The following is a 13,581-nucleotide window of genomic DNA, read 5'->3' as shown; positions in this document are numbered from 1 at the left end:
GTCCTTCTTTGAGAACACCAGGAAAGTGGCTACGTGTTTTGCCCATGCGAAATTTGAATCGCTATACAAAAGCAAAAAGACAGTTTGTGAAGTATTACAGTATTGCAAGTTGATTCAGAGAGAATGTGTTGTGTTTATTTTTGAACTCTGTGCTCCTCCAAGGTTGCTGCCGTTCAGGGCAGTTCTCACTCACCCACTTTCTTTGAGTTCATGTGTCTGATAAGGAAGAGGTGAAACTGTAAAAATGTTTCCTATTACTCATCTCCAAAGCTGATATGAAACCTGTAGCATTCTTAAGAACCCCTGGTGTGCTGGATGCTGTTGTGAAAATAAGCATAATGTTTAATGTCTTGAGCTTTTACTGAAATTATATGAATATGCAAGACTCCCTTGGTGTACAAGAGACAGATAGAGCTTTAGAGGTCTCAAAATTTGCAGATATGGTGATGTTCACTGAGCTCAACTATTGGTCAATTTTCTCCGGTTCAGAGAGGGTTAAATTCTCTCTTGGACACTTGAAGCCTCTCTAATCTTATCCTGGAGAAGTGGTGCTCTCCCTTGGTTTACAGTTGAGGTTACCCGCGGGGCAGTGTTTGGACACGGACTGATGAAATTATGCTGCATTGTTAACATTGAATACCACTCAGTGGTGAGGACCGATGACGGCACTAGGGTCCTTTGACTCCATGGGTACAATATCTTGAAATAGATGCTTTCCCAAAATGTCCTGGACTCATAAAACATGTGAAGGATTCTATTTGGCTTTTCATCATTTATTTAATTTGAAAGAAAGTTGTTTTAACGGATTTATCAGAGTTAAGAAATGTTTCTAGGGAATAGAAAATGGACAAGATAATTGATCTTTGTTGTCAAAGTCATGCATTGTAATTCACTCTCTAAGGTGACGCAGCAACTCCTTGAGGGAAAAGCTGCCAAAAGCTCTGAAAGTGATCTGCCTGTTTTTCTCACACTGACTTGTAGAGAGGCACTGGTATTTTCAAGACGACTAAATCCTGTTTACATCCTGTGGAAGGTTGACTAAGAATGATATCCATCTCTTTTTAAGAGAAGTTGAAATAAGGAAAATTATAGTTGGCAGTTAGCTGTGTGAAATTTAGTAATCTTTTTCAGACGACCCAGTCATAGGCATGTATTTACTTTTTAAAAAGTTTTAATAAAGCCCTCTGGGTTTACAGTTTTTAAAGTTCACACTGATACAAAGGTTTACCCACTTCTATTACACCTTTCATTGTGTGTGCATGCATGTGTGCATGCATGTGTGTGTGTGTTGTGCTTTTCAGGAGTGGCATGTGACTATGCTCTTTAATCAGGGCTATATTTAAAAACAAATTTTCTAGGGAGTGTTTCTCACATTAATTATGAGATAAGGCCTGAGTGAAGCAAGCTCTGTTGCAAAGGCCAAGTGTCATGCAGAAGGAAGTCCTGGCCATCCCTTCCAGCCCTGCCTCAGCCAGCCTGCCACCTCTCTGTCAGCGCATACTACTGCACAAAGGAAATGTCCTCACTCAGCTACAAGTGCCTCCTGCTCCTGCTCCCTGCGGGGCCTCAGGGCCCCAGGGCCCAGCACCAGCTCTGACTTCTCGTGGTTCCTGTGGATCTTGGCATCGTCCTTACAAATGGCTTTTGTTTGGGATCCTCTGGGAGCCACGGTGCCAGGACCGTCTACAGGAGCCAAATCAAGATTGCGTTTCTCAAAGTCCTACAGGTATTGCTCTTTTCCTTTTGTAGCTAGGAAGAACTGCTTAACTGCCTTAGGCCCCTTGCAAATAAGCCTTTGCCCTATGTTGACCTTCTAACTCCTAATGCTGGTTAATTTGACAATATATGAAATAAGAGCCAAGAAGATGATGCAGAAGTTGAAGAAAGTTGACTAACTTTAAAAGCTAATTCTGAGAGTTAAATGGCAAACTTAACAAAGCATTCATATTACTGCCACCTGAAAAACAGTGTATTAACTTGTCTAATGGCTTAATATAGTCAACCTAAATGTTAGGGAAGGGTTCTTGTTTGACTAACCAACAACAAGAACACTACAGTATTCTTTATAAGTGTTTCAGGGCACATCCACATGAAAAAATTGAAACTAATGCTGTTTCAGGTAGTAATTCAGTGTTAATCTTGCCCAGCAGAATTAAATGCCATGAATTCAAACTAAATATTTTAATAATCTTTTGTTTCTGGAAATAATATTAAAAATCTTGACCTCATGACTTCACTAAACTGTCAATGACTGTTTTACAAGAAAATCAGCTTATTTTAACCAAATAACTGGAAAAAAAGAAGACACTTTAAAAAATCTTGGATTTCCTTCTCATTTGAGTATTCTAGGTATTAATAAAGAGAAGATTGATTATTCTTTATTATTGTTCATAAATAAAAGCTTTTTTTGTTTTTTATTGTTTAAAATTTATAGCACTGAAAGGTATCTATTTAATCAATAGTAAATAGAAGTGACATTGTTTGCAAAAAAGATATAAGGTCTTTCTTATTTAGACCAAATGTAGCACATCTGGAAGCTGCCAGGCCTATGTAGAAATGTACATTAACACAGGATTAAAATGTGTTCTGATTTTCCTGCATAGAAAATATTCAAAATTTGAATTAAAATGGTTTATAAGGATTATTTGCTTTAGACAGTAAAGAAGACAATGTCCTTGGAACTTTTAGGGAACTATAAAATCAGAGAAATCAAATTAAAAAATTTGTTATAACAATGCAAAAGCAAACTTTGGCAAGAGATAAATATAATTTTTATTTGAAAAGAAATTAACGATTTATTACGTTAGTTTGTAACAGCTATAAAATTTGGTTGAAAATTTGAATTATATGCCTACTATGTGCTTTGCATTCTGTCGAATGTGATTCTCATGTTTATTATATGCTAAATTGTACATTCAGAACTTAACATCAATTATTTGCTAACTTTACTGTGCATATTTCCAATATATGGTGGCTTCTAGGCTCTCTTCATCACTGAGATCTGATCACAAGCTCTTTAATATCATAAATCTCCAACTGCTGAATAAAGTAAAAGCAGTAGCTTGATGGACTAAAGAATTTGAGAAATCTCACGAAATGCAAAGTTTAAGCTCTACTCTCAGTTTGGCAAAGATATTTTTATCTGAGGTGTTATGGTATGATAAAAATTTAAAGCTATATGATAAATATATGTTTTCAAGGTTCCTTTGGTCAAGTTCTGGCCCTTTCCAAAATATAAGCATTAGCAGCTAAGGATAACTTTTTCATGTATTTGAATACCTCACATCTGTAATTTTAACAAACTTAATTTGTAACAAGTTTAAGAGGTAAGGATGACATCTCAAATATCCATCATGAGCCCGTTTCCTTTGGAAGCTTCAGAGACTTAGTCCTTCCTTTATTTCCTCTTAATTTGAATATATAATTTCCCACATAATAATTAATTTTTTATATGTGCTGTTTTCACTGTTTGGAGGTTCTAGTTTATCTTTCCAGTTGCACTGCAAACTCTTTGAGGTTTGAAGCTTCTTTATATACAGCAAGAATGCCAGTAATGTCTATTTGATAAAGTATCCTGTTACCCTTTCTTATTTGGCATCACCCCATAATGCTTTATTGGCATAACCAACTTGATATGATCATATCTATCATAAGTTGAATTGAGTGGAAGGGTTAGGGAGGTAGGAAGGCAGTTGGCCACTGGCTCTCGCATTTCTGCAGGTCCCTCACTCATCCAAAGGAGATTATGCATTCAGCCACAACAATCTACTGACAATAATGCAAAAAGGTACTTACTATATAACTTAAAATTTTTATCATACCATAATACCTCAGATGCACCATGTGTCGCTATATATATATATACAGACACATATACACACCACACACAGGCACATGCACGCACAGTTAAATGCTATAATTATCTTCTGAAGAACATAGTTTTATTGCATAGCATTCTTGGAATTAAAGGTGTTAAACTATTTGATGTAAACATGTAAAATATCTCATAATGTCACAGCCTTGTTTTTGCATTTCTTAATTAAAAAAAAATATACAAAATCCTTAAATGGCGAAAGTAACTTAAGCTTATCTTGACCTTTAAGAAGCTTTGGATATGATTCCATTGTTGAAGCAACTGAAAGAACTGGACATTAGACAACATTTCTTCACTGAATTTCTCCCATAATTTTTATGAGCAATATTTTATATCTTGTAAAATCTTCAAATGTGCCTATTGTAGTGTCATTTTTCTTTGACTATCAAATGGATAATAATGCATGATACTGGGGGTACACTTAGCTTTAAGCTGGAATATTTTTATTTGGCATGGCTTTCGCTCCCTGGTAACATTCAGGCTAATGGAAAGCCAAGTCTGTAAGATATGAAATTCAATTAGTGTCTGATTTGTTAAAGTAATAGCAAATCATATACATTTAATGAGTGTTGACTCTTGAGAAATACAATCTTAAACAGTTTACAATGCTCAAAATAGATTTGAAAGTTTTTCAGCTGTGACAGTTTTTTGTCTTATGTGGTTGAAATAGATTTTTATAAAAAAACAAAAATGATTAATATGTAGCTTATTAAGTTTGGTTTGAGGCAGAAAGAGGGATTGAAAGAGAAAAGAAGAGGGAGAGGGAAGGAAAGGCAGGAGAGGGGAGTGGAGCAGGGCCGTGGGGAGAGGAGTGAGGAACAGAAAAAGAGAGAAAGCAGAGGATTACATAATAAGGAAGCTACTTTTTCTCTGTGAACCCAGAAGAGAGTGCCAACCGTGTTTTCAGTAATGGGATCGGTGTTATCATTAGGGCACTGCTTACAAAGATGAGTGCTATTTTTGAGGGCAAGGTGCTGATTTATCTGCCTAGGTTCTGGCACATGTATTTAAAGATTCACCTAATTACGTTAGAGCAACGCGCCCCCAAGTATTATAGAGAAGAAAGAGGAGAGTGATGTGCTCATGTTAAATTTGAGAAAACAATGTGGATAAGTTTATAGTGGTTGTTTAAATATAGTACCTAAAAAAAGATGGGGAAAAACTATCTGGGAAGTAAGGAAAGAATCAAGGAGCAAACATTTGGCAAGCGTGTGGACCCTGACAACTCCAATAAGAGAACACTAGGGAATTTTGTATTTTAAAATACATTGTTGTTTGAAACTACAGTAGTGTTCAAGGAAACTTTAAATAGAAAATTACTCTTCTTGAGATGATTCTGTCTTCCAAAGAGAACAAATCACAAAACATTTCCTGCTTTCTGTCTTCTTAAAAAGGGATGTTAAAAGGAACATTTTACATGATGAGTATAGGGTAGGTACTACGTAAATAGAAGAGAAAGTCACTCAGAGTACATTTGAATGTAGGGCAGAGATTATTCCATAGCATTCCACAGATCAGAAACAGAAAGTGTCTTCTAGTTTTCTTGCCCTTTATAGTAATAGGGGTCAGGGGATAGAAATTCTCAGAAAATCTCCAAATCTCATTTTTGCCAATTGTTTCAACATCTTTTCCTTCCCAGCATTTTAGCAGAGCTACCAAACAGGTGATTAATTAAGTACATATGTGCATGCTTATACCTGATGTAGAAGGTCTAATGAGTAAATTTGTTTGATATGACATAGACAGAACAGTAGAAGGAAGGAGGAATGACAATCACATCAATAAACAAAAGCACAAATGATATCTGGGCTATGAAAAGCTAAAGCAATATTTGCCCAAATAAGAAGATCTAGATATCCCTAAATTATCCCTATATTCTTAGGAAGTAAAGATCAAATATGCAACTTTGATCTGGAAATTGTATAGTAGCAGATATGAGCAGGGATCATAGGAGAGTGTGGTCTCATAGCTACTCTTGACCACTTCCAAAACCTAAGTGGTAGCACATCAGTGATTTCCCAACCAAACTGCACAATTCCCATGAGAAAAAGCTGTCTGGAACCCACATCTTAAAAAGGGAGTGAGCGCCACCTGAATCAATACACTAGGACGTAACTTTCTGCATACCCCAAGAATACCTCCTGTTGTATAGCACTTTTTAGTTTTCAAAGCTTTTCAGATGTAACAGATCTGACAACTGTTGTTTTTAGTGTGCCACAGCTCATCTCACTTAATGCTTTAGGGTAAGTGAAAAGGATGGATGTAATTATTATCAAATAGGAGAAGAACAATTGGAGGTTCAGGGACTAGAGACCACACACATATGTGGTTAGAAAGTCCAAAGTAGGCCCGCGGGGCCGGGTGCGATGGCGGCGGTGGCCGCACGGCAGCTGGGGCTGCGGGCGGCGGGGCTGGGACGGGCCCCTGCCAGCGCCGCTTGGAAGAGCGTCCTCCGGGTCTCCCCGCTCCCAAATGTGACAGTTCTGCAGCAGAAGCATCTGCCACAAAAGCGGAAGATGACTCCTTTCTTCAGTGGGTCCTGCTCCTCATCCCTGTGACTGCCTTTGGCTTGGGGACATGGCAGGTCCAACGTCGGAAGTGGAAGCTGAACCTGATTGCAGAGTGGGAGTCTAGAGTTCTGGCTGAGTCTGTCCCTCTACCAGCAGACCCAATGGAACTGAAAAATATGGAGTATAGGCCAGTGAAAGTCAAGTGGTGCTTTGACCACTCCAAGGAGCTGTATATGATGCCCCGGACCATGGTGGACCCTGCCCGGGAGGCCTGGGAGGCTGGCCGCATCTCCTCCTCAACTCAGAGTGGGGCCTATGTGGTCACTCCCTTCCACTGCACCGACCTGGGAGAGCACAGTCCCTGGAGGACCCATTGGAGGGCAAACCAGAGTTACTCTGAGGAACAAGCATCTGCAGTACATCGTCACCTGGTGTGAACTCTCTGCAGCTACATCATACCTGTGGTTTAAGAAATTCCTACGTGGGACACCTGGTGTGTAACAGATCAGCTGCTAAAGCCCTGTCCCTGAATAATGAAGTAAAAAGACTGCCTTTATGCTGGATCATGTGGTATAAAGTTCTGGCCTTCTACCTTAAAAAAAAGAAAGTCCAAAGTAAGAACAATAGAGCTAGTCTGTATTGGACACTTACTCTGCACCAGGAAGCATTCCCAATCCCATACATGCATTAACTCAAGCATGTCATCCTCCAAAACAGCCTTGGGAAGTGCATCTAGCATTACCTTTATCTTACAAATGAGGAAACCAGGCAGAGCAAGTTTAAGAAACCTGCACTGGTATGAATTCTGGAAGTCTGTGTTAGAACCGGGACTGCTGGTCACTGTCCCACCTCCAGCTTCCTGACCAGATCCTATTAGCACACAAGGAAAAAATTCCGTAATGACAGGTATTATTCTAACAGATGTACTATCTTCTCTACTTAGCTCTGAATCTTTCTCTGAAGACAGAACACCATGTGATTTGTTATAGAATAGGGCTTAGTAATCAGTTAAAATATAAACTTATTAAATAATATCTAAACTGTCCTCTAACCTAATTGATGTTGATTTAAAAGAATGCTAAGCAAAAGCATCAAAATAAAAATATTTTTATATTAAAAAAAAGAAAAAGGAAAATGAATCAGTGATTTTATATTGTCTGCTTCTGCCCCCTCCTGGGTTTTGCTTCATGGGCTTCCATCTGGCTCATTTCATCTGGCCAAAAACATTGGTCATGTGGTTGTATTTTACTGCCAAAATATTACTCCTTGGCCAGCTGTTCAGAGGAGCCAGAAGATTCTCTGAGCTAGAGAGGTCAACTTCATCCTGTGTCATGTCTATTTATTCTACTGGCATAGTCTTGACTATTAAACTAGGCTTCTTAATGATATTTCAAATTGTGAGTAATGTTGGCTAAATTGACAATGAAAAAATAATTAGTGTATAGGCAACATTTATACCTAAGAATAACAATACTGCTAACAACCATTGCATATTGTCGGAAGAGGTAGCATGGTGTAGGAGGAGAACTTTGGCTCTACAGCCAAACAGACCAAGCTCCAGTGCCAACTCTGCTGCTTTCTTGATTGGGCAGTTTTTCCTAACGTCTCTGAGCCATTTCCATATACATAAATAGAAAATAAAAGTATCTACTTCATAAGGCCATTGTGCAGATTAGATGAAAGCATGTACATGAGTGCAGGACTACCTACCACCCCTTTCATAGCATTTTCCAAGTCTTCACTAACATTTCACAAATTTTATAAAGCTGCTTCTGTGAAATACATTTTCAGATAAACTGTCATCATTGGTACCTCTGTTGGTCACAGAATAGTACAGTAGAGCTGCGTTATAAATGGTTACCTTATAAGCAACTTGCACATACAACCCAGACTCTCCTTAGAAAGGTAGTGTGCAGGAATGATTGACTGTTGGCTAGCTCTACAGTCACACTGCTGCTGAGGTTCACATTTTCACATTATCGCTTGTAGCTATGAGACTTTGGAAAAGTTACTTCATGTGCCTCAGTTTCCTTATTTGTAAAATGGGGTGTTATGAGGATTAGCTGTGTTAGCCATATAAAGTGTCTGGCGCATAGACAACACTAAAATAAATTTCAGCTATTATTAATAATAGAATGTAAGCTCCACATGGCAGCAATTTTTTTGTCCTTTTTTCCACCTTTGTATAGCCAATGCCTGGAAGAGTGTCTGGTACATAGTAGGTGCTTGGCGTATATGTATTAAATGAATGAACCTATTAGCAAATGTGTTCCAATTCATGGCAAGTGTAAGGACACTGTGCTTCCTTTTGCCACATTCATGGGAACAGGGGGTTAGAGATGAAGGAACCTGATGGTTCATTTGTTCAAACTCATTTGTCTTACATTGAAGAGCTTGAAGATCCTGAAAGGCCCCAGGGTCATGCAGCTTGATAGTGGCCTGGCCAAAGCTAGAACCCTAGCTCTGTGTGCTTCTGTGAAAATCTTTGTTCCATTGTCCCACCCCCTGACTTCAGTACATATGCCATCTAATTCAATGCCTTCAGTAAGGCAGCAAAAAGAATGAATGATTTGGAGCACACTTCTGGCAGACAGGAGAGAATATAAGAGTCATAATTGGGCAATGACCATGGAAGGACAGGTTTCTGAATAATAGACTTATCCAAGTAAAATTATGCTCAGACATTTTACTAACAAGTCTAAAAATCACTTGCTACAACAGCTACAATAGGATTCTTGTAGGGAAGTACCACTTTGTAAACAACATTTTTGTAGAATGCGTTTTATGCATTTTTTTCAAAATTGAAGGAAAGCCCCATCTCTAACATTCAAAAGAATCTGTTCAATTATCAATGTAGACTAGAAACAGGTAGAGACGGGAAATACAGTTTGAGTGTTTTCTGTCTTATCATGACAGCGCATGGAACAACCACAGGCAGAAAGATTACAAACTCTGCAATAAATATAAAGGTATTGATTTTATAAGGTAGCCTGCAGGCTATGGACCAGCACAGAGCTCTGTCAAATGTGCTGCCAGGAGATGTACAAAAAAATCAAGGTGACTAAAGAAGAAGAGACACTCCCCACTGCCAAGGGTTTAGAATCATGCTGTGGGTATTTCTGATCATCAGTGTGAGAATGGTTTTCACTGTTGTTAAAACCATACCATTTCTGAATGTGTAATAGGTATGAGTGTTTATGCTTAAATAGTAGTTTGTAAAATTTATACTGTTTATTTTCATAATGTTGATTTTATGATTTTCAACAAGTGCATTTTTGTCTTTAAGTCATGAAGTGGTTGAGCCCCCATCAAGTGATTTTAAGAGACGGTACCTTGACTGAGCAGCTGAATCAAGGCCTGTCTGATCTAGGCAGAGCAAATAAGGAATACTTCTCACGAAAGAGGAAGCATTCAATTCCATACACTTTACCTTGGTACTCCTTGTTCTGGAGCCCTCAGCATCTATCATGTTCTTTGCCACAGTCATATACCCACCTTCTATCTTGGCTCTCCCTCCTCCTAACTTCCATTACTTTTTCTACCTTTGAACTATAATTGACAAGCCTTTTTGACTTTGACAAGGGGCTGAAGAGAGGTGTCTGATTTTCCATAAGGCTGGGTTATATAAGTACACAGAGTTGAATCAGAGCAAAAGAAAATTCCATTGGCAAAGGAAGAGTACTATATGGTACTTTAAAACTTGTCCGATTGTATTATTTTATTTATTTATTCTAGAGGCAGGATCTCGCTCTGTCATTAGGGTGGAGTATGGTGGCATCATTATCACTCATTGCAGCCTCAAACTCCTAGGCTCAAGGGATTCTCCAGTCACAGCCTCCTGGGTAGCTAGGACTACAGGCGCACCCTACCATTCCTGGCTTAAAAACAAATTTTTTTTTAGGGTCTGTTTTGCCCAGGTTTGTCTCAAACTCTTGGCCTCAAGTTATCCTCCCACCTCAGCCTCCTAAAGTGCTGGGATTATAGGCATGAGCCATGTTACACGGCTCAAATTATATAATTCATTAGCTGGTAATAGTGTAAATTTGGAAGAAAAAAACTAAAATGATAAAGAGGAAAGATGGATTTGTGAATAGAGTAAATATATATTACTGTAATTATGTTAAGCCAATCAAATGCAAAAGACAGTTCAAAGATAACAAGTATGTGAGTCACATTCCAAAAAAAAAAAAAAAGAAAAGAAAAGAAAGAGAAAGCTTTGAAGTGAAACTTTGAAAAGATAAGTTTTGTGGTGAGCTAAAGAAATAAACTCTATAAAAACAAAACCCTAAAATTATTATAACAATGAATTAAACATTCAAATATGAACAGAACAGAATGTAAAAGATCATTCAGGCGGTAAATGTTCACAACCAGCTCTCCATGGGGGAGGGGGAGGGCACTGTTTGTAGTAACTGCTTATTTCTGTGCAAAAAAATTCTCTCACCCGCCCATTTCAAACTGCAGAGGTCACTAAATGTGGAGTTGGCAAGAGATACATAGTACTATATATGGTGTTTCTATCATATAGATACAATAGACATAAATTGCCCCCAAAACGTAATAATAGTAAAATGTAACCAAATCATTCAGAGGTTATGAGTTTTGAATACTTATTTCCATTGTTTTTAATGTAATTTAATTATAATTAACAACTTTTATGTAATTTAATTTTTAATAACTGTTGGGTGTTAACAACTGACTTATAAATACTCCTAAAAATGTAACAGGATGTAGTGAGGGACAAAATGGATGTGGTCTCTGCTTTCATCAAGTTTACATTCTGGTAGAGGAAGAGAGAAAATTAGTTAACAATAAATAAAATAAATAGAGACTGAGATGAGAAGTTCTGCTTGGGGAAGCCAGGGAAGCCTTTTTAAAGAAACTGATAATTTATTTGCATATAAGTTCAAACATATCCATTCCATACATCTGTGAGTACATTTGTAGTTCTAGCCATGAAACTCAGAATTGCACAACGTCAATGGAACCATATAAATATTGACCTCATTACTGACTTGTTTTCAGTCTCTAGTCTCTTGAGTGAATTTGCCTTTGCTTCTCTGTTATTATAAAAATACAATGAGGGAAAGTAAAACAAGGAGGAAGATGAAAAGATGTAGGGGAAGGAGGAGCAGTTTACAATATACTTTCTATTACATTGTTTCACACTATCTCAAAAATTTTTATACATAGAAAATACTAAAGCAAAGAAAATTGGAATTTAAAAATCAATAGCAGTAGTAATAGCCCTATAGTAGGAACCTTGTTTTGTTTGAAATATCTGTCCGTGACTGCCTACAAAACATAACCATCATAAGCTAAGAGTTATTATGAGATTACTTTTTTATTTTCAAAGAAATAATACAAATTTTAAGTCGAATTAAAAGGAAAGCTAGCCAGATGAAACTTTTCCAACACACGAAGTTTTAGGATAGTGCCCATAAATATTATGCTTCTAATGCTTGTCACTTGATCCATTTTTGGCAATTAACTTGCCTTTAATTGATTTGTGGATTACCCACTGGAAGTTGCTATGGATAAAGGAATGTAGTGGCAGAGTTTGTTTGTATAGGGTAACAAAATAGACTGGCTGGGAGGAGGGGTTTAACTGCAAAATATCTTTGATTTTCAGGAATTTTTCTTTTCACATAATGGCAGTGTTTAGACAAAGAATGGAAAATTAGATGAATCTGATTAATGTTCTCATCCAAATGGAAGATTTATGTCCTGTTTAAGAATCACATTAATTTGATGACGTAAGTACATTCTCTAGTGAAAGAGTGGCCACTTGAGTAGAGGAAAAAAACAAGCAAAAAAACTCCTTCTGCCATCTTCAGGTTGTACCTGATGAAAAGCTTTTATTTGTGGGTTCTATGAAGTATCACTGCCCTGATCTCAGATGAACTAAAAGATGAAAACATTTCATTACTCAAATAATTGTTTATCTCACATCTTAACTGGTTCTAGAAAAGGACTATATATTTTCCATCCTAACTTTCCTCAGTTTCTTTTTATAAAGTTCAAAATGCCCTGAGTAGAGGTGTTCAGGAGGTTCTCAGTGGCACTGCCACGCACTGGTGGGGACGTTTTTGTTCTCTGTCCTCCCGTGTAGAAGATGACAAGGATGGCTTTGTACAACTTCTGTTGTATGCGCTGCTTTTCAACCCGTTGGATGAGATACTCAGGGACAAGGAATATCAGGTTTTTTCCTGAAAGCAAATCCATATAAACTGAAACAACATAAACCTTAGGGAGGTCTGACACACCAAAATGCCAAGAAAGGAAAGAAGAAATTATTATCAGTAGGGGAAACAAATTATCCTGTATTTTGGAGTGAATTTAAAAGGCTTATTGTTTGTTTTAACACTATACGACTTAAAAAAAAAAAAAAAGTCTTGCAGTCTTGCCTTCCTCATGTTGGTTGGAATGGAAAGGATTCTCTTTCTTTGCTGTTTATATATAACCCTTAGCACTCTACAAGGATCTAATTGGTATAAAATAATGGGTGTGAATGTGCCACTAAGTGAGAAAAAATGCTTAGCCATTTTTACTCATGTAACCAACATCTAGATCAAAATCAAAATATTACCAGCTCCCAAGGGCACCCATTTATGCTTCTTTCCAGTCACTATACACCCAAAGATAACCACTAACTGACTTCCAATAGCATAGATTTGACTACTTTTAAATTTTATATGAATGAAATTGTACAATGTAAACTCTTATTTTATTTCAGTCAATATTGTGTTTATGGGATTCATTCATATTGTTTTGTGCATTCTTCATTCTCATTGTGTTAATATTGCACCAAGTGGATATGCTACAATTTATTTACTCATTCTATTGTTGATGGATAGTTATGTATTCCAGTTTTAGGCCATTATGAATTAGAGCTGTAATGAACATTACTGGATATATCACTTGGTAAACAAATGTACATGTAGTGTTGCAGGGTTTTGTGCATACATGTGGGTTTGGGTATATCCCAAGGGGTAGGATTTCTGGGTCGAAGGTTGTGCCTTTAACTTTAGATATTGCCAAATGTGTTTCCAAACTGCTTGCCACATTTATGTCGCCACCAAAGTGATGTTTCAGTTCTCTACATTTTTACCAAAGTATAGGTCATCCATTTTCAATGATGGCATCTTAATAAATGTTTGCCTAGTAATAGCGATGTCATCATGCCTTTTATGTATG

At 37.3% G+C, this 13,581-nt stretch overlaps 1 protein-coding gene and 1 pseudogene across 15 annotated transcripts in view; both read left to right on the top strand.

Moving 5' to 3' along the window:
- PDE4D (phosphodiesterase 4D) overlaps positions 1-13,581 on the top strand; it is a 1,533,637-nt gene that overhangs the window by 1,143,560 nt on the left and 376,496 nt on the right. Inside the window, exon 1 of one of the 14 annotated variants that reach the window (XM_031666729.1) lies at positions 1,404-1,726. The exons of the other annotated variants lie outside the window; for them this stretch is intronic. Within the exon in view, the coding sequence (XP_031522589.1) occupies positions 1,638-1,726 (89 nt within the window). The 5' untranslated portion in view covers positions 1,404-1,637. Of the gene's footprint in view, positions 1-1,403; positions 1,727-13,581 lie in introns of those variants that run through there. 14 annotated transcript variants of the gene reach the window in all.
- LOC103880971 lies at positions 1,634-12,655 on the top strand (annotated as a pseudogene). Its single transcript, XR_002519648.2, has one exon. The product of XR_002519648.2 is annotated as a surfeit locus protein 1 pseudogene (transcript).

Source organism: Papio anubis, chromosome 5 (assembly GCF_008728515.1).
Source record: "Papio anubis isolate 15944 chromosome 5, Panubis1.0, whole genome shotgun sequence".
Classification (NCBI taxonomy): domain Eukaryota; kingdom Metazoa; phylum Chordata; class Mammalia; order Primates; family Cercopithecidae; genus Papio; species Papio anubis.
This window is presented reverse-complemented; position numbering and strand designations above follow the sequence as displayed.